Here is a 21,862-nt window from a genome sequence, read left to right as displayed (position 1 = left end):
TTGTCAGTTTGTTTCTATGGGGTTAAAAGTTTATGTCAGAAATTTTCTGTTCTGCTGATCCTTTTAACTGGACTTCTAGACTGATCACTATTTGGAGCCGACTTGGAATTCCTCACAATCATGTGGGTGACTCTTAGATGCCCCTGGTGGGCATTGTTTCTATCTTCCTCTGACTACTATGTGGCTTCAGGGATTCTTCAGTGAAAAACAAGTGATGGCTGCCACTTGGCTGCATGCTTGGTTAAGCCAAGTCAGGTGGTTAATACAATTTATTTGATCCTCCTGGACTTTTTTCGGTTTTTGCATTACTCTGATGGCTCATGAGAGGCCACTGGTATCTAGGACAGAGCCCAGGGATGAACGATATCTTCCAAAAGGAAAAAGAAAAGAGGCCTGTGCCCTTGACCCTTGCATCAGTTTTGCCACACCTTCCTTACTCCCCTCTCTTCTCCAAGACCATGAATGATTTTCTGGTGAGGACTCTGAGTGAGGATGAGAGAGAGACAAAGCTACAGGTTAATTTATGAAGATACAGAGACAGAAAAATTCAGCAAACAGTTTAAAGAATTTATATGACAAGGAGAAAAAAAAACAATGAAGAGAAAAATAAAACTATTATTTAATATGGAGTAGGAAGAGCTTGAAAGATAACATAAAAGTAAGGACCCACAAGAGTTTCTATATTCTTTTAAAAGTGCTCGCTTATCTTTTCAACAAATGTGTTGATTCAAATTACTTCTCTGGGATCTGGGAGTAGTCCAGAAGCCAAAAATAGCCAATCTGGTCAGAAAGCAGCAGCCAAATATGTTCAAAGAAAGAAGTCATGGAGCAATTGAATCAACGACCTACAGACTAGAGCTTTTCATTCATCCAACAATAAAAATGTGAAGAGTTACTTTTGCTTGACATCAATTCGTTCAGTATCTATCACGGAGAATGAGAACTACAAGGTTAGACAAACAAGAACATACTTTGGTGGAGATGCATTAAATGTTTCCTGTTCCTACAGAGCCCTTCTATGTAATGAGATTCTGTGTAATGAGATTACCTATGTAACCTTTGATCTACTTGGTCTTTCACCTTGTCCTCTGAGACTCTCAGGTGGGAGCAATCAGAAAGCACAGAGCCATCAGGACCCCTCCACCATCACTGTGGGAAGCATTTCTGAAATACCAGGCTTCTCACAGCACCCTTCACGTCCTTGTTCCTCAGGCTGTAGATGATGGGGTTGAGCATGGGGGTCACCACCCCACAGAAAAGGGAAATGAGTTTGTCTGCAAGGTCCTGTTTGTCTGCTCCCAGCAGGTCCTTAGACTTGGGCTTCCCATACATGAAGAGGATGGTCCCATAGAAGACGATCACGACAGTGAGGTGGGCAGAGCAGGTAGAGAAGGCCTTTCTCCTCCCCTCAGCTGAGGGGATCCTCAGGATGGTGGCGATGATGAAGACATAGGAGGAAGAGATGAACAGAACCGGGACTCCCAGGAAGATCACATTGGCCACTCCCATACTGATCACATTGACAGAGATATCAGCACAGGCCAACTTCAGGACAGCCAGAATCTCACAGGTGAAGTGGTTGATGATGTTGTCTCCACAGAAGGGCAGCCTCATTGCAAGGGATGTCTGCACCATGGCAGTGAGGCTTCCAGCTACCCAGGAGCTGGCAGCCATGGGCACATAAGTAGCTTTGCTCATGACTTCAGAGTACCTAAGGGGGTTGCAGATGGCCATGTAGCGATCAAACGCCATCACGCTCAGAAGAACACACTCTGTGGCTCCCATGGCAAAGGAGAGGAACATCTGCACTGCATAGGCTGAGAAGCAGATGGTTTTCCTGGGAGTCAGGAAGCTATTAAGGGTGAGTGGGACTGAGGAGGTTGTATAGCAGATGTCCAGGAAGGAAAGGTTCCCCAGGAAGAAGTACATGGGTGTGTCCAGGCGGGAGTCAAGGATGGTCACCAGGATGAGGACCCCATTGCCCAGCAGGATCACCAGGTACATCAGCAGGATGAGCATGAAGAATGTCTTCTCCAACTTTGGATGGGCAGAGAGGCCCAGGAGAACAAACGCCATCACAGGGGAGGTCTGATTGGAACTGACCATGGTGTCTCTATGTCACTTGCACAAGCTCAGAGGGCCAGCTCCATGATTCTCTGATGCCTAAAGTGCCCAGACAGCCAGTGAGGAAGCCCAGACTTGCTGAGCAATTGGAGAACATCTCTGACAATTCAAAGGGTTTTCTATATTGCTTTAAATAAAATGCAGGAAATTTGATCAAAATCTACTTGGTGGTATTTGGCCACCCCATAGAGAGGTTTCAAATGTCACCTGATTAGATTTAATTTTCCTCATCATATTTAAGACAGGCATCACACATTTACTTCAAGTTACAGGTGTGGATGGTTCACTTTGCTCAATTTTGGCAAGAAATGTTATATTCAATTTGTATGTTTTTTCCCCTTGAGACCTAGGACTGGTAGAAAAAACTGGTACGCCTCATCCCCAATCCCTGACCATTCTGCTCTGTGAGCACTTTTTAAAATTATTATTATTATTTGAGACAGAGTCTCACTCCATTACCTAGGCTGGAGTGCAGTAGGGCAAATACAGCTCATTGCAGCCACAACCTCCAGGCTCAAGCGATCCTCCTGCCTCAATCTCCCAGGTAGCTGGGACCACACGCCTGTGCCACCACACCTGGCTAATTTTTAATTTTTTGTCAAGACGAGGTGTCACTTTGTTGCCCAGGCTGGGCTTAAATTCCTGGACTCAAGCAATCCTGCCACCCTGGCCTCCAAAGTGCTGGGATTACAGGCGTGAACCACGGCACCCGGCCTGTGAGCACTTTAAGATGCTCTCTGCCTCCTCTTTTCTAGATCGCTTCCGAGATCTACGGAGCCCTGGGCTATTTGTCCATTCACTCACTCACTTGCCAGACTCTTCTGGAGCACGTATTAACAGGACTGGCATTTGCCAACCAATCAATGCACGGGAATCGTGAAGTTCTTTTTCTTCTCTGGAACTTCATTTCCCGACGCTCACTTTGGAATAGATTATTATCAGAGATATTCCATCCCAGGGACTAAATGGTCTCATGGATTTCTCATTCTTGGACTGTTGCACCATGGAGACATCCTTTTCTATTCCCTTCAAAATTCCCCCTGTGCCACTTAGTCACCAGGTATGCCACCGGGGATGGAGCTGGGCCCACAAGAGTTTCTATATTGTTTTAAAAGTGCTCACTTACCTTTTCAACAAATGTGTTGACTCAAATTTACTTCTCTGGGCTCTGAGAGTAGTCCAGAAGCCAGACATAGCCAATCTGGTCAGAAAGCAGCAGCCAGATGAGTTAGTGCCTGAAATGGGTGAACGTTTTCTTGTCTTTGTTCTGTGTTTTGGTAAAATCCACAGAAACCATTCATTGCTCATACAAAGCCACTTAAATCCCATCCTGCTATTGGGATTATTCTAGTCCCTGAAGTCATTTAAAGTTTGGAAATTCAAGTTACCAAGTCAAGAAACTTCTTATACATCTGGGATTATGTCCCTGTGATCCAATTACTCTGAAGTTTCTCCAGAAATACTTTCTTCTCTTTTCCCTCTCTTCCTACCCATTTTGCTGGGCTATTGGAAAGTATTAGAGAGAAACGATCACCCTAGCCCTCCCCAAATTAACAAGAACCCCCAGTCCATGAGAACTGTCACCAGAGTCCATGATAGATCTGGGGGAATGTGAAACCACACAGGACAAATCCTTGTGGGTTAGTCCCCTTGGCCATTTACAAATTCAAAGGGTTTAGGATCTCAGGTTTGGATGAAAGCCAGTGACCTAGAAGATCTCTTGTCTGCATCCCACCAAATAGGTTCTGTTAGGCAGTTCCTACCCAGACCAGACCTTTAAAGGGTCATAAGTGAATCTGGTCATGGCTTCTACCAGAGAGTTTCAGAGGCAAGGCAGCTGTGGACTTGAAAAAAAGCAGTTGATCACAGAAGTGGTGTCCTGTTGCGTACAGCTCAGTCTTTTCCTGTGTGTGTGTGTGTGTGTGTGCATGAGTATACTATATCTGTGCATTTGTGAGAGCATTGCTGATTTACCACTGGGATCTAGTAACCTCCACTTCTGAGATCCAAAACTGAGAGCTGTGACTGCCCAGGCAGCAACCAGAAGCATCTTCAATGTGGATCACTGTTTTCTGATACACTATAGTTTCTTAATCACATTCCAGTTTTCCCTTTCCCATTTAATTCTAATACCGGAGATGGTAGGTGGCACATGTGATGAGCTCTCATTCCACAGATGTTCTTGGTGTGCAAGAAGAGCCTGCCCAGTTTAGCAAAAATGCCTGGGCAATCCTGACCACCTCTTTCACAAATGAACATGCCTGCCTTATACTCCAGCTCTAAAAATCCTAGAATCAAGTACATGCCACATTCATAGTCATAAGCCATTTTGTCTTGCATTGAATTTTTTTCTTTTTGTGAGATATACATACAAAAGAGAGTAAAAAGCATATGTAAACCATTCAAGAAAAAATAAGAAAATATACTACCATGTCCCCCTCCTCCACTCAGGTTAAAATTAGGATGTTCCAGAACCTCAGAAGCTTATTTTCTTATCCAATTATATTTCCTTATTCCCTCCCTTCCAGAAGTGACCATTATTTTGACTTCTATGGAAATCATTTTGTGGTAGGCAGAATCTTAATGATCCCCACATGATCACACAATGCCCTTCGTGCAGTGATCAAATACTAACCTAGGTACTGCTGTGAAGGGATTTTGTCAATGTAACTAAAGTTCCAAATCAGTTGTCTTTAAGATTAGAAGATTGTCCAGCGAGGTCTGACCTAATCAAGTGAGCCCTTTAAAAATAATTTTCTCTGGTTAGTAGCAGAAGGAGAAGCCAGATTCAAAGTGTGGGAAGGATTCCACATACTGTTTCTTGATTGTGAGATGGAGGGAGCTGCGAACAAGAACCAGAGAGCTGCCACAAGGAGCTAAGCGTGACCCCTGGCGACGGCCAGTAAGGAAACCGGGACCATAGTCTAAAAAACACAAGGAATTGAATTTTGCCACCAATAGCAATGAGCTTGAAAGCTGACATTTTCTCAGAGCGCAGCCTAACTCACCCAACCTTCTCACTTCCGGAACTGTGAGCTCCTAATGAGGTGTTTCACGCTGCTGATAGTGGGGTGGTTTGTTATGCAGCAAGAGAAAGCTAATATGTATTCCCTTCATTTCCTTCACAGTTTGACCTTCTACAATGTACTAGTGTACAATGGATTGTTCCATTTTGAAAAATGGAGTAACAATTACAAACCTAGCTTTTAAAACAATACATTTAAGGGGTACGAGTGAAGTTTTGTTACACAGATATACTGAGATATGGTGAAGTCTGGGTTTTTAGTGCAACCATCACCCAAAATAATGTACATTATGCCAGTTAAGTAATTTCTCCTCCCTCAGCCCCCGTCACCATCCCACACTTCCAAGTCTTCAGTGTCAATTATTCCACACTTCATGTCCATGTGGACACACTGGTATTTGACTTTCTGTTTCCGGGCTGCATAACTTAAAAGACTGGCCATCCAACATGGCCAGTTCCATCCATGTTGTGCAAAACACATGGTTTCCTTCTTTTCTATGTCTAAAGAGTACTCCATTTTGTATATAGATGACATTTTCTTTATCCAATCATTTGTCTATAGATGCTTAGATTGATTCCATCTTTGCTGTTGTGAATAATGCTGCAATAAATATACCAATGTGGGTATCTTTTTTTACATAATTAATTATTTTCCTTTATGTATCTACATAAAGGAAAAGATACATAAAGGAAAAGAATTAATTATCTACATAAAGGAAAATAATTAATTATGTAATGGCGAAACCCCATCTCTACTAAAAACACAAAAATTAGCTGAGTGTGGTGGTGCATGCCTGTAATCCCAGCTACTCGGGAGACTAAGGCAGGAGAATCACTTGAACCCAGGAGGCAGAGGTTGTGGTGAGTTGAGATTGCACCATTGCACTACAGCCTGGGCAATAAAAGCGAAACTCTGTCTCAAAAAAAAAAAAAAAAAATCATTGTGTAAAAAAGTAGATTGAACAGTAGTTCTATTTTTAGTTCTTTGAGAAGTCTCGATACTGTTTTCCATTGAGGTTGTACTGACTTGCCTTCCCACCAACAAATATAAATATTTCCCTTTTTTCACATCCTCACTAACATCTGTTATTTTTTGACTTTTTAATAATAGTCATTCTGGCTGACAAATCTAGCTTTTTGATTGAAAAAAAAAAATATTGCCACTATTTTGGGGAAGACTCACCTGAGAATCTAAGCTGTCAGTTTCAATAGTCCCTTCTGCGTAAGTCAGACAGTGCTGTAGTGTGGCCAGGTACCAGACATCTGGCAGAAATACCATCAGAGAGAGTGGATTGTTTTATGTTTCCTGCTTCTAAGCTCTGAGTATGGCCCTCTTCCCACTCTTGGGAATAGATCAAAGCAGAATACTCTCTGGAGTGGAATGAGTGTCCTCCGCTAACCCAGTCAGCGAGACACAGAGAGAGAAGAGGGCATTTTATACATGCATGGCCAAGATAAGGCCAGTGCAGGAAAGAATGTGGGCCAGGCTGTCTGGGGCATTCTGTCCTCAAGTTAATCACCATAGGCAGCAGGGGTCTATGAATGAGAGCCTTTGACATGCCTGTCTCTGGAGTCGTAGGGCTGCCCTCTGGGCTGGATGCATTCTCTGCAGGGTGTACAACTGTCATGCCAGGATCTCCTTTTACTGTCCCGGGGACTCCTTACACCTCTCTTATGGGTTGGAACTTCTGTTTCCTTTGTCAATTTCTTTCTATTTCTTGGTTTAATCTCTTATTTTGATAGAGCACTTTCTTGAATAACTTCTTTTTCTTTTTCTTTTTTGAAATGGAATCTCATTCTGTCACCCAGGCTGGAGTGCAGTGGCACAATCTTGGCTCACTGCAACCTCTGCCTCCCTGGTTCAAGTGATTCTCCTGCCTCAGCCTTCTGAGTAGCTGGGATTACAGATGCATGCCACCACACCCGGCTAAGTTTTGTATTTTTAGTAGAGACGGGATTTTGCCATGGGCGCCAGGCTGGTTCTGAACTCCTGACCTCAGAAGATGCACCCACCTCAGCCTCCCAAAGTGCTGGGATTACAAGCACGAGCCACTCACCAAGCCTTGAATAACTTCTTGAGAAAAAGTGTATTGTATACACATTTTTGAGATCTTATGTGTCTGAACATATTTTTATATAACCTCCTGACCAATAATTTGGTAGGTGTCTTAACCAGGGTTCTCGAGAGGAATCGTATTAATAGAGAGAGTGTGTGTGTGTGTGTGTGTGTGTGTGTGTGTGTTTGTTGTAAGGAACTGGCTTATCTGATTATGGAGGTTGACAAGTCCCAAGATTTGTAGTCAGCAGGCTGGTTGGCCAGGAGAGCTGATGAAAACACTAATGTCCCAGCTCAAAGACAGGAAAAGTTCCCTCTTACTCATCCTTTTTGTTCTATTCAAGCCTTTCACTGATTTAATGAGGCTTAGTACATTAGGGAGGACAATCTGCTTTACTCAATCTATGCATTTAAATGTTAATCTCATCCAGGTGCTCCCTCACAGACATATCCAGAATAATATTTGACCAAATGTCTGGGCACCCCATGATCCAGTCAAGTTGACACATGAAATTAATCATCACAGTAGTGTGTGGAATTCTAGGAACTTACTGGAAATCATCTTCCTTCTGAATTTGAAGGTAATTCTGGTGCAATCAGAAGCCATTTTGATTCTTGATCTTTTATGCTAATTTTTTTTTTTACTCCATGAAAGAATAAAGTACCCATGCTCTCAACTGTGGCTGTTTTCTGACAGTCCAGAGAGCCATGATTTTACCCTCTACAGAGAATAAAACTTTTGTTGGGGTGGGCAAGAGATAGTTGACTAATGTCATGGAATGAATGAAGGGGTGTAGGGACTCTGTTTCTTACATATTTGTCACCTAGTCTTCCTTTTTTAGCAGTGCTTCCTTCACCCCGGTCCTAGAGGTACTTGGTGCAGTGAGTTTCTCTGTGCTACAAATCTAGTTGTTGCCAATTATTATGGTTTGAATGCCCCCTCAAAAACTCATGGTGAAATTTAATTGCCATGGTAACAGGGCTGAGAGATGGGACCTTTAAGAGGTGATTAAGCCAAGAGGGCTCAGCCTTCATGAATGGATTAATGCCATTATTGCAGGAGTGAGTTACTGCAGGAGTTTGGCCTCCTTTCTCTCCTTGTTTCATGTACTTGCTTGTTCTTTCACCTTCTGCCGTGGGATGATGCAACATGAAGGCCTTCACTAGATGCCAGTGTCATGCTCTTGGACTTCACAGCCTCCAGAACTGTGAGCCAAATAAATGTCTATTATTTATAAATTACCCAGTCTCAGATATTCCATTAAAGCAGCAGAAAATGGAGTAAGAGACTTACCTTTCCAAGTTTCTGGCTTGGGATTTGGCTCTGTCAGATCTGCTATGGCAATTAGCACAATTCCTAACTTTCACAGTGTTCTCACTGTTGATGTCTTACTTCTTCTCCTAACCTTGTGGATTTTATTGGAAAGAAAGAAAGACTATAGTTTTTATGGGTTTTAGGAGGAATGAAATTAGATGCATGTGTTCAGTTATCCTTTATGCAGTCTTGAGTCCATAAAATTTCTAACATCCTATTTATTTTCATAATTGTTTATTGCTTATTTCTCTCCTGTTAGAATATAAGTTTTACAGAGGTAAGTTTTTTCTGTATTATTCACAGATGTCTCCTTAGTATAAAAATAGGGCCTCACTCACAACTGACTCTCAATACATTGATGCTGAATAAATGAATGAATGACTGTGTGGCCTACTCTCATTTTCCTCTGATTTTGTCCAATGTTTGCTGTTTTTTTTTAAAAAAAATTACTTTATATTTGTCCTATCTTTTTGAACTTCTATTTTTGTAAACGTTGTAAATGTTCATAACATATTGGTACAGTAGAATACCTATATACTTTATAAATCAATAAACAAATACAGTTTAAATTGTAAGGAAGCATGATATTAAAATCTTGGAGACCATGGACCCCAGATATGTAGTTTTTGACTGTGACTCCATCCTTCCAAATATTTAACAAACTTCTTTTTTCTAAGTGGCTCTTACATATTGGAAACGTCTATTTCGAGCAGAGCAGGCATGCAGAATTCAGGACTTTGGACCCCATTTAGAGGTGATCTGCCAGCTTCCTTCTTGACTGCATCATGTGCCCTTCTTTGCCAAAGTCTCCTGGTGAGCAGGGCCCTGTGACCGCCCTCATCACGATTTAGGAAAGTCATTCCCAAGCTGCAAGATGCCCTGAGGTTCCAGTCTGGAATCTTTCTTTCCAGGCTTGAATTTATCTTGCAACTCTTTCCTAGCCCACTGCCACCCAGTGCCTCACTCCCAGACTCAGATCTCCTGCAGGAAGCTCAGGAACAAGCGAGAGAAAAGGGCCCACAGCCCACATCATCATCTCAACTGTTATGATCAGCCCCAGTACTCCCAGACACACACCACTGGACAGCTTGATTGAATTCTGCCCTTTACAGAAGCTGTGCTCAATGTTAACTCCTGACATCATTATGTGTGTATAACTTCAAGGCATCTCCAAACATTTCTGGAATGAGGAGACAGTATATAGAAGAAGGCGATATAGGTATAAAATCAATGAAGCTAGGTAAAAAATCTATAGCTCTTAATTTGAATTGTATGTATGTATGATTTATGTATTTGATCTAAATCTAAATATATATTTATATATCATGCATACATATAATTCAATTATTATATATATATTTTTCATAGCTCTTTCCACTGAAACATTTAGAAACCATGAGAAACTTAATAGTAACCCTAGCACTCAGATTATGACTTCTAAATACCATTCCCCATTAAAGGAAAAAAGGAGCTCCTTAGACAAAATAGTTGTTTCAGGTCTGGGAAGGAAGTGTGAATATTGAGCTTGTAATATCTTGACATACTGATAGCAGGAAGTCATCAAAGATACTAGTGTCATGCAAAAGGTCTCAGGAGCCATGAGCTCATAACTCCACCAAAAAAAAAAAAAAGAAAAAAAACTTAAGTAACTAGATCTAATCACCAATATATGGGAAACACAAAGACAGACACCACAGAACTGCAATCAGCAAAATCAGACTGTGGTAAACTTTATAGTTTCCTATAATGAGAAACTATTCCTTCCAAAAAAAATCTAGCCTAAAAGCAGGGTGCTGGTGGTAGGAACAGAGATAGAGGGAAATATAGAAAAAGGGAGGGGGAAATGAAGATTGAAAGAGACTGTACTGGTCCATTCTCACACTGCTAATAAAGACATACCTGAGACTGGGTGATTTATAAAGGAAAGAGGTTTAATTGACTCACAGTTCAGCATGGCTGGGGAGACTTCAGGAAACTTACAATCATGGCAGAAGGGGAAGCAAACATGTTCTTCTTCACATGGCAGCAATAAGGAGAAGTGCCAAGCAAAAGGGGGAAAAGGCCCTTATAAAACAATCAGATCTCATGAGAACTCATTCACTATCATGAGAACAGCAGGAGAGTAACCACCTCCATGATTAAATTACCTCACACCAGGTCCCTCCCATGACATCCCACAACACGTGGAGATTATGTGAACTACAGTTCAAGGTGAGATTTGGGTGGGGACACAGCCAAACCATATCAGAGACAAATCACAATGTATGTTGTTATTTGGATCCTGGTTCAATTTAAAAATTGAAATAAATAACTTATAAGGCATTTCTGGAAATATAAATGCTGGATAATTGATGATATCAAGGAATTATTGAGTTTTAGGTGATTTATATGTTAAATATTAAATGGTACTTTATAGTTTTACAAGAGTACTAATCTTTTATGGATATAAATACCAAAATATTTCAAGATGGAATGTTATTACCATCTGGGATTTGCTTTAGAATAATTGAGGAGAGGGAGAAATAATCCACAGGGCTATCAGAAGAACAAGATTGGCCATAAGCAGCACAGAAAGAAAAACTGCATATTCTCACTTATTTGTGGGAGCTAAAAGAACAATTGAACCCATGGAGATGGAGAGTAGAATGATGGTTATCAGAGGCTGGGAATGGTGATGAGAGGGTAGAGGGGAAGTGGAGATGGCTTATGGGTACAAAAAATAGAATAAATAAGAACTAGTATTTGATAGCACAACAGGGTGACTATTGGCAAAAATAATTTAATTGTACATTTAAAAATAATTAAAAGAGTATAATTGGATTGTTTGTAACACAAAGGATAAATGCTTGAAGTGATGGATACCCCATTTACTCTGATGTGATTATTATACATTGCATGCCTGTATAAAAATATCCCATATACTCCATAAATATATATAGCTACTGTGTACCCAGGAAAATTTTAAAAATTAAAAATTGCGCACACACACACACACACACACACACACACACACACACACACCAGCCATGAGCAGATCATCTTTGGATCTGGAAGATGAATACCTGTTCTTCTTTCTACAGGATTAAATTTTCCCATAAAATAAAAGAAAAACCTTCTCCAATACCTAGCCTAAATATTGCAGCCTTTATTTCTGTTTCATGTAGGTCTGGTCCTCTTTGTGCATTTGCTTTATCATCTCTCTCTGCAGACCAGCTTTCTCTTCTTTGCTAGACACAGGGCCACATTCGTGCCCTCTTTACATGGTCTAACAGTTCAAGAGCTTTGTGCCAACTATGAGCTGTCTCTATGTCCAAATTGCAAATTCCCTGGAGAGAAAATATGATTTGCCCAGTTTGGGTCAACTCGCCAATTATCTGTAGCCAAAGGAGAGAGCATGACTGTCCTCTCAGCAGGGGCTAAGGGAAGACACATTCTGCTTCAGGCAGAACATTTCAGCGAATGTGCCACAGGCTACAGATGTACAAAGCTTGGAGTCCTCCTGGGATTACTAAGCAGAACCTGTGGTGACCTAAGCCCCCAGGTGAATTGCCTTCAGCCATGAAAAGATTCATCCACTCACCCCAGGGTGCCTACACATCCCATTATTTTCTATGTGCTCCAAGGCAAGACACAGTTTGGGAAACACTGTGCTAGGGAGGTGGGCAGGGTCATGAAGTTCTGTCCCACGGTGTCTTCAGTGCCTCCTTTCAAGAGTAGAATCTTGGCTTTACATTTTTGTAACACAGAGGTACCCTAGGGTGTTTTTCCCAAAACAGAGGAACCATCTGCACACAAAGGTGAATTCAGACTTGAACAATGGAGAAACAGAAAAATCATTCCTTGTATATTCAGCAGCATTCTGCTTCCATCCCCTCAAGCCACACTTCCCCTGGGTTCTAGGTTTCAACATTTTAATTGGGTCCAATCACAGCTGAAGTGCTCTATTACATAAGTACTTCAATTTTCTGGTAGTCATTCTTCACATGTATCTTCTTTAGGGAACATTCTCTTCTGAGATTTGTGGGTAAAAGCAGCCAAGAGGCAAAGAGTTACAGGGACATCTGTTCCCCCAAAACATCAAAAGGCAAAGCGTTTCTGAAACACCAGGTTCCTCACAGCAGCCTTCACATCCTTGTTCCTCAGGCTGTAGATGATGGGGTTGAGCATGGGGGTCACTACCCCATAGAAAAGGGAAATGAGTTTGTCAGCAAGGTCTTCCTTGTCTTCCCCCAGTGGGTCCTTAGACTTGGGCTTCCCATACATGAAGAGGATGGTCCCGTAGAAGACGATCACGACAGTGAGGTGGGCAGAGCAGGTAGAGAAGGCCTTTTTCTTCCCCTCAGCTGAGGGGATCCTCAGGATGGTGGCAATGATGAAGACATAGGAGAAAGAGATGAACAGAACCGGGACTCCCAGGAAGATCACATTGGTCACTCCCATACTGATCACATTGACAGAGATATCAGCACAGGCCAACTTCAGGACAGCCAGAATCTCACAGGTGAAGTGGTTGATGATGTTGTCTCCACAGAAGGGCAGCCTCATTGCAAGGGATGTCTGCACCATGGAAGCAGTGCTTCCAGCTACCCAGGAGCCGGCAGCCATGGGCACGTAGGCAGCCTTGCTCATGACCACAGGGTACCTAAGGGGGTTGCAGATGGCCACGTAGCGATCAAATGCCATCAAGCTCAGGAGGACACACTCTGTGGCTCCCATGGCAAAGGAGAGGAACATCTGCACTGCACAGGCTGAGAAGCAGATGGTTTTCCTGGGGGTCAAGAAGCTGTCAAGGATGAGGGGGACTGAGGACGTTGTATAGCAGATGTCTAGGAAGGAGAGGTTCCCCAGGAAGAAGTACATGGGTGTGTGCAGGTGGGAGTTGGACACAGTCACCAGGATGAGAACCCCATTGCCTAGTAGGATTGCCACGTACATCAGCAGGATGAGCACAAAGAATGTTTTCTCCAGGTTTGGATAGGCAGAGAAGCCCAGGAGAACAAACTCTATCACAGAGGCTGTCTGGTTGGCACTTACCATGGTGTATCTCCTCTGTCAACTGAAGGAAATACTTAGAGGTCCAAACTCAACATTCCTTGCCTTGCATAGGAACAGTGCATCTGGACTGGGGTTCCAGTCTGGTTAAGAGATTAGAAAATAGTTTTGAAAGTCTACAATATTTATTTATTTCCAAGAAAAAAGAGACAACAAAATAAAAAATTATTTGGGGGACACAGGGCACCAAATGCACAAGGTTTAAAATGATGACTCTGATAATGTAACACATGTGATCAGTGACAAAAACACATAACACATTCATTTAGGGGGGCTATATCCTACAAGGCAATTTACCTCATTAAACTTTGATCGGAAAAGTGACTTAAAGTTTGCTCTATGGTCCCCCAACTTTGTGCCAAATACTAGTGACTTGATTACTTCTGAATCCTCACCTTATAACTATTTCTTCTCATTAGACAATTTTTATGTAAAACAAACTCCGGTTATTGCCTGAGATCTTTCTCATGGGAAACCCCAGCCCTAGCTGGGTCTTTCAGGAAAAGAGGAGACTGGACATGGAGAGATGCAAGGGAAAGGGGAGATGGTTCCAAGGTAACTTCATGCTCTGGAAATTTCAATATGTCTCTAATATTTGACTCTGATATTTCATGAAGATAAATAGAAGGCTGGCCCCAGAAATGCATAGTGGCTCACAATTTCTGGAACTCTAGTTTTCTTTGGTAACTAAGGCAGTCGGGGTGAGTGTCTACACAGGAATCAAGAGTTCTTGAACCTAAATATGTCAACCAGATGTAGACCCTGACACTGATTATGCCCCCCAAATAAATCTAGTCCCACCCTCTGTCCAATTCTAGATCTTCTTCTGCAGAACACTGATGCATGGGTTTTCAGCTTGATCTTTTCTAGTGATGAAGAGCTCACTACATTCCCAAACAGCCTGCTTCCTGTTTACAGAGCTCTGAAGTGTCAGAACATTCTTTATTCTAAACCAAGCCAGCAGCCTTCTGAGTTTCTCTCATTCATGTGATGGTGGTTTCACCTCCTTCTGGAATTGCCTGAGTTTGTGAAGTCAACAGAAGAAGCTCTGAAACCATAGGACCATCTTATTTCTGGGGGAGTCTCTAAAGTTAGGCAAGTCCATGACCTAAGACTGAAAAGTTTCATAGGCTCCTTGCCATCTAGATTTTCTGTCCCATGAAGAAAGAGTTTTGCATGGGCCTCAATCTTTGTGATAGCGCTGAAATTGCTTCATTCCTTCCCTTCTCAAGTCCCAACCCCTTTGAAATATCAAGTCAGAAGTTAGAAATGTTACTGTGCTAATAAAAAGGTTAAGTATTACTCTTATAAGAACCCTCACTTACCTTTGTCAGGAGCCTACTAAGAAAATGTGCCCATGGCTTAGGAATAGTGTGTGGGCCAGAAATAGCAGCACTAGCTTGAAAGACTCAGGTTGAGATGGCCACCTCTGATTTGAAGAAAAGAGTGAAAGCTAGTTCTTCCTACTCAGTCTTGGTTTTATGTTTTAAGCAAAATTTCCAAATGAATAACCAGAACATGAAAAAGGCAATTTGAAATCAGTGCTGCGATTGGGACAATTCTGCTCCCTGAAGTGATTAAAAGTTTGAAAGTAGAATTGTACAAAGTCAGGGAACTTTTTATACTTCTGAGACAATGTCCCCAAGATCCAATTATGCCAAAAGCACTCCAGGAAGACTTATTTTCCTCCTTCCTTTCTTCCTGTTGGAACTTTCCACACTTAGACTATTGAGGGATGTTAGAAAAAGCATTTTCATGTCCTTTTTGAATTTCTGCAAACTTTGAAATGCTAAAAATTCTTGAAAAGAAACTGGAGAGCTAAATGTTATTTAGGAATGCCCTCTGTTCATGCACTATGGGACCGGCAGGTGTGGGCACAATGATTCCAAATCAAGTGCTCAGGGGCATGGCTGTGGACATTTTGGGGCAACTTCTATATAAAGCCCTGGGGAGACTTCACTGGGGATTCAGTCTCTGGAAAGTCCTTGAACAATGGGGGAGAATTTACACATGAAGAGACAGGCAAGGGATGGGAGGAAGGAGAAGACCATCTTGGAGACAGACCTTGGCACGGCTCTTGGGCTTGCTTTTTTCTTCTACAACCTCAACAAAGCATTTGTTTGAACAGCTTCATGGAACAGGAGGGATAGCATAGAGTCCAGGGAAGACATTCTATGTTGGTGGAATGTGGAGTAGGACAAGCAGCATATAATTTGGCTTTAGTGATTCTCGTCTCCTAGTATTCATGGCTTTGTGTCGTCCTCTCCTCTGGAGTAACTTGATTTTCAAAAGAATACACTCACTTGCTGGCTTTAGTGAAACCAACTTCCAGATTGGAGAGACAAATGTGGCAAGGAACCAAGAGCGGTCTCTGGCCAACTTACTCAGGACCTCAGCCCAACAACTCTCAAAGCACTGAATCTTGCCAACTACTTAAGTGAGCTTGGAAGTAAACTTTTCCCCAGTTGAACCTTCAAATGAGATCCCACCCCTAGTCAAAACCTTAGTTATAGCCTTGTGAAAGACCCTGAAGCAAAGGATCCAGTTAATCTATAATCATATCTTGACCCACAGAAATTGTGAGACAACACGTGTGTTATTTTAAGCCATTTAGTTTTGAAGTTGTTTGTTACACAATAATAAATAACTATTATGTAGAGGATGGTTATGAATTATGAGGAAGAAGCCAAGGAAAGAAAGAGGCAAAATAGGCCGGGCGCGGTGGCTCAAGCCTGTAATCCCAGCACTTTGGGAGGCCGAGACGGGCGGATCACGAGGTCAGGAGATCGAGACCATCCTGGCGAACACGGTGAAACCCCGTCTCTACTAAAAAGTACAAAAAACTAGCCGGGCGAGGTGGCGAGCGCCTGTAGTCCCAGCTACTCGGGAGGCTGAGGCAGGAGAATGGTGTAAACCCGGGAGGCGGAGCTTGCAGTGAGCTGAGATCCGGCCACCGCACTCCAGCCTGGGTGACAGAGCGAGACTCCGTCTCAAAAAAAAAAAAAAAAAAAAAAAAAGAAAGAGGCAAAATATCTAGAAAACAGTGATTCAGTGAAAGGGAGCCCTCTACTTCCTCAAAAGTCTTTCCTATTGCCAGAGGACATCAGTGTTCAGCAAGTTTTTTCTCATCCTGGGTCAAAGTCTGCTTATCTCCCTGCACCTCTATCCTGGGTGTTAACTTAGCCTTTGGCTACATGGGACATAATCACTTCCTCTTTTGTGTATCAGCCCTTCAGAGACAAAAGGACAATAAATCACTGTAGATATGTGCAGCTACATGGACGATACGGCCCTGAACTAGGCACATTACTCCTTCTACTGCCTGCTACGAACACTGTTTCTGTCAATGTGTCAGAGATCCCTTTGGCTTACATTGGCAAAGAATCATCTTCTCCAGGAAATTTCCCACGGCAATTTCTGCCCACAGAACTCTCTCTCCTCTAAACTTTAAAAGCTTCCTTCCCTGGGATGTCCGGTTTTATTCTGAACTCTGGAAATTAACTTGTATAATTCATTTTCTCTGGGTGTGTCCATATGCATAGCTCTATTCACACATCTATATGCTTAATGTGTGTATGCACATATAGGTGGTTTTGTAACTCTTTTTCTCTTCAGCCTCAAGGATCTGGTGGTATCCATTTCCAAGATGAAATGCTAATAAGCTTCCTGGTGAATCATGAACTTGAATCTTGATGTTTGAATCCCCCTTGGTTTGTCCAATTGATGTTCCAGAACTCACCTGCATTCATTATTTTCATTCTGGATGGAAACTCAGTGGTGACATTATTTGTCAATAGTTCTTTCAACTATGTTCCTCATTTCTCCATAGTAGAGTTAGACTTATGATCATAGTGGCAAAGAGCAGGAATCAAAATGATGACTAGTGAGCTCAGTTTCCCGGACTTACTCCGTATCTCATTCTTGAACTGAAAACACTTTGTTGTCATGGTTAGCTTCTTCCTTACTTCATTTTTTCATTCTGTGACTACTCATGGGAGTCTCTAGAATCATACTCCTTGGGTCCACAGTAAATTCTAATGTCTTAGATGATCCCTGCAGAATAATGGAGCTTTGAGAAACATCCTTGTGTTCTCTCTCTCCACTTAGGAGCCACAGTTATAGAAATCATTGTTCTCTGCAAGCTTCCTCAGTTGGTAAAAAGCTTGTTCCAATTAGGACAGATATGTCAGATATTGACAGATCAGCTGGAGTTTTGCTTATCTTTTACACAAAGAAGTTTTATATCTTTACTTTTGTATTTGGCCTCAGAAATCTTAGAACACTCTACCAACTCTGAAACATTTCCTTCAGGGCAGCAGGTTCATTGACTTCCCTCCTGAATTCAGTGTTTGACATCTGCCTGGTGTACACTAGGGAGTATGAAGAGTCCTCCAAGTTCTGCCACATCACCACTCAAGCACATCCCAATGACCAAACACGCTTTGGGAAATATTCTTTACCCTTGTGTACTAGTTTAGACTGTCTGTCATGATTGCTAATCAATTCTCAAAGCAATTCAGACAGTGGCACATATAAATAGTAACAATAAATATATGATAAAATCATGACTGAATGCCATCCTGGAAAAACAATCTCTGCCACGAGTCCAAGAGGCACAAAGAATCTTGGACCCTCAGGTGACCTACTGGAGAGAGGAGCTGTTTACTATTTAGGAGCAAGGTAACCGTATATAAGAACAGGCAACAAGCAAAAAAAAAAGTCCTTTTGTATTTTGTATTGAGACTGCTAGAAATTTTACTAGACAAATGTATGGCTTGCCAATGGCAGTTATTATAAGTTTTTGCATTTAGATAGACATATAGATACTCACATTTTGGATAAAATTTACTTACAGTGAAATGCACAATTCTTAAGTGCATCATACAATGAGTTTAGACAAATATACAGACCCACGTAATCCAAACCCAATCCAGCCGCAGAATATTTCTATCACCACAAAGAGTTTTCTCATGTGCCTTCCCAGTTAATCCCCAATACCACTCTGCCCAGAGCATCCCCATTGTTATAATATTTTCACCTTCATATATGTCTACCTTTTCAGAAACATCATATTAATAGAATCATTCATATTCTTTCATGCGAGTCTTGATTCAGAATGTTTTTAAGATTCATCCATGTTGTTACATGATTTAGCAGAATATCCCTGTTGTATTTTCCTCCAGCTGGGTCTTGAAGTCTCTCTTAGGAGTGAGGGTATAAACTATAGCCCTAGCTCTAGGGATTTAGTCATGAATGTTTACAGTGCACCTTTCATGGGATACTTCTTTATCCTGGCCAATGGCCTAAAGCCTAAGTGTCCAACCTGTGACCAAGTGTCCCTCTCACAGGAAACTTGTTTATACTGGCAGATTTTTATGGGTTTTGTCTCACCCATGTCCAGTTTGTTCCTCCCAAGATAGCCATTCTTTAGGAGAGTCTTGACCTAGAAAGAAATTAGATTTGGGTGTGTTGGGTAAGGTGAGACACAGAGGAGACAACTCAGCAAAACACATGAAATAATAGAAGCAGTGTATTACTTACAGATCTAAAGAGGAGATGGCAGCAAGCCTCACAAGGTGAACAGGAAGAGAGACAGCCATCCGGGACATGCACACTGAACCAGTGGGTGGAAAGCAAGAGAGACCAAGCGAGGGATGTGTTGGTATCCAGGTTATTCCCATGCAGTTTTCCCAGGCAGAGTTCTAATTGATGGGTTTAGAGAAAGCAAGTATAAGTTCTACGGAGTCACACTGTGACTGAGATGTGATCACTGTGGCATTTCTATGTAGTACATGCAGGGTGTGGGGGGCAGTAGGGCAAGTCAAGTAGACTATATCTAGTTATCCCATAGGAAGGTGGTCACTAGCAGGCATTTGTATAAAGAAGATATCTGGATTGACCACATTAAAGAACTGGGAGGAGGCAGAGAATTGGAAACTGTGTTTTAAGGAGCTAAGCCCTGTTTCTGGTATGAAAAAGATAAATATATATTCAAAACAGGTGCTGAGGCAACATAAAATTATAAGAATTCACTACAATTCCTTTTCATTACTAAGTAGTATTCCATTGTATGAACATCCTGTTTGTTTATCCATTTTCCTTATTAATGAACGTCTGGGCTGTTTTCAGTTTTGGCTGACATAAATAAAGCTATTATGAATAGTCTCATACAAGTCTTTTTGTAGACGTATATTTCCATTTTTCTTGGCTAAATAATCTGAGAATTTGATTGCTGGGTCATGCCGTAGGTTTTGCTTAGTTTTATAAGAAGCTGACAGATTTTTTGCCAAATGTTTGTATCATTTTACACTATGGCCAATGATGTGTGAGAGCTCTAGTTGCACTATATCCTTGTCAACATTTGATATCGTCAGTCTTTTTCATTTTAGTCACCCTGGTTGATGTGTAGTGGTTTCTCATTGTGGTTTTAATTTGTATTTTCTTGATAACTAATGATATTGAATGCTTTTATTTCATATGCCCATTGACCATTCATCTATCTTCTTTGTGAATTATCTGTTCAAATTATTTATTATTATTTATTTTTTTCAATATTGAGTTGTAGCAGTTCATTATATATTTTGGATTCAAGTCTTTTGTCAGGTATTATGTTGTGAATATTCTTCCAGTCCATGGCTTGCATATTCATTTTCTTAATAGTGTTTTCTGCTAAGCAGATTTTTAAAAAGCAGAGATTTATTTTTCACAGTTCTGAAGGCTAGGAAGTCCAAGCTGCCAGCCAGTTCGGGTCCTGGTGGGCACTATCTTCCAGGCTATGGACAGCTGCCTTTTGCTGTGTCCTCTTATGATGAGGAGAGGGGGGCACAGCGAGAGAGCTAAACAGATGATTTTAAATTTTGAGCAACTCTATCAATTTCCTTCTTTTTTAGTTATTATTTTCTAAATCCTCCCTAAGAAACTTTTGCCTACCCCCAGTCACAAAGATATTTTTCTGTGTTTTATTATAAAAGCTTCATAGTTTTAGCTTTTATTTAGGTCTACAATCTATAGTAAATTAATTTTTGTTTATGCAATTAAAATTTATCTTTTCCAATGTGGTTATCTAGGTGTCTTAGTGTCATTTATTGAAAAGAACTTCTTTTCCCCCATTGAATTGCTTTAGTACCTTTGTCAAAAAATCAAATGACCGTATAAATGTAGATCTATTTATCTATTCCATTCCTTTGATCTGTTTGCATTATTTTGCGAGTATCATACAGGCTTGATTCTTATAGCTTTATATTAAGTCTTGAAGTTAGGTACAACTTTGTTTTTCTTTTCTAAGACTGTTTTGTATTTCTTTTACATTTCTGTGTAAATTTTAGAATCAGATTTTTATTTTCTGCAAAAAAAAAGCCTACTGGGATTATGATTAACATTACATTGAATCTATAGATTAAAAGGGGAGGGTTCAGCAGTATCACTATGATGTGTCCCTATAGAGTCTTTCAATCAATGAACATGATATATCTCTTATTTATTTAGGTCTAAATATATGTACTTTTCAATGTAGAGGACTTGTACGTACTTAATTTACTCCTAAATATTTTATCTTTACTTTATTATAAATATGCTAAAATCAATTGGGTATTTATGTGTAAAGAAAATGAGAACCTTACCTCATACCATACAAAAAAAAAAAGTGGGCAGGGCGCGGTGGCTCACGCCTGTAATCCAAGCACTTTGGGAGGCCGAGGCAGGCAGATCACAACTTCAAGAGATCGAGACCATCCTGGCTAACACTGTGAAACCCCGTCTCTACTAAAAATACAAAAAATTAGCTGGGCAAGGTGGCGGGCGCCTGTAGTCCCAGCTACTTGGGAGGCTGAGGCAGGAGAATGGCGTGAACCCGGGAGGCGGAGCTTGCAGTGAGTAGAGATCGCGCCACTGCGCTCCAGCCTGGGCCACAGAGCGAGACTCCGTCTCAAAAAAAAAAAAAAAAAAAAAAAAAGTCAAAAAGGAACACAAACCTAAATGTAAAATCTAAAGCCATACAACTTCTAGGAAAAAACATAGGACAGAATCTTTGTGACTCTGGCTTAGATAAAGATTTCTTAGATAAGACACCAAAAGCAAAATTCATCAAAGGAAAAATTGACAAATTTGACAATAAAATTTTAAATTTTGTTCCTCAAATGACACTGTAAGAAAATTTAAAAAAAAAAGGGACTGTGGGAAAGTATTTGCAAACTGTATATATGATAAAGGGCTTGTATCCATCATACATAAAGAATTCTTATAAGCAATTCAATAACAAAAAGACAACCCAATTAAAATATTGTCACCATAA

At 41.1% G+C, this 21,862-nt stretch overlaps 2 protein-coding genes across 2 annotated transcripts; both read right to left on the bottom strand.

Annotated features, from left to right (window-relative positions):
* Positions 1-1,146: 1,146 nt before the first annotated feature.
* On the bottom strand, positions 1,147-2,106 carry LOC112608339 (olfactory receptor 13C7-like). The gene has a single exon (XM_025360176.1). It carries the CDS (start codon positions 2,104-2,106, stop codon positions 1,147-1,149), a length of 960 nt encoding a protein of 319 aa, XP_025215961.1.
* A 10,491-nt stretch (positions 2,107-12,597) lies between these two features.
* On the bottom strand, positions 12,598-13,557 carry LOC112608323 (olfactory receptor 13C7). The gene has a single exon (XM_025360143.1). The coding sequence runs from the start codon at positions 13,555-13,557 to the stop codon at positions 12,598-12,600; it is 960 nt and encodes a 319-aa protein (XP_025215928.1).
* Positions 13,558-21,862: the final 8,305 nt, after the last annotated feature.

Source organism: Theropithecus gelada, chromosome 15, assembly GCF_003255815.1.
Source record: "Theropithecus gelada isolate Dixy chromosome 15, Tgel_1.0, whole genome shotgun sequence".
In the NCBI taxonomy this organism is placed as follows: domain Eukaryota; kingdom Metazoa; phylum Chordata; class Mammalia; order Primates; family Cercopithecidae; genus Theropithecus; species Theropithecus gelada.
The sequence above is the reverse complement of the archived record's forward strand: the minus strand, read 5'-3'. Positions and strand labels throughout refer to the sequence as shown.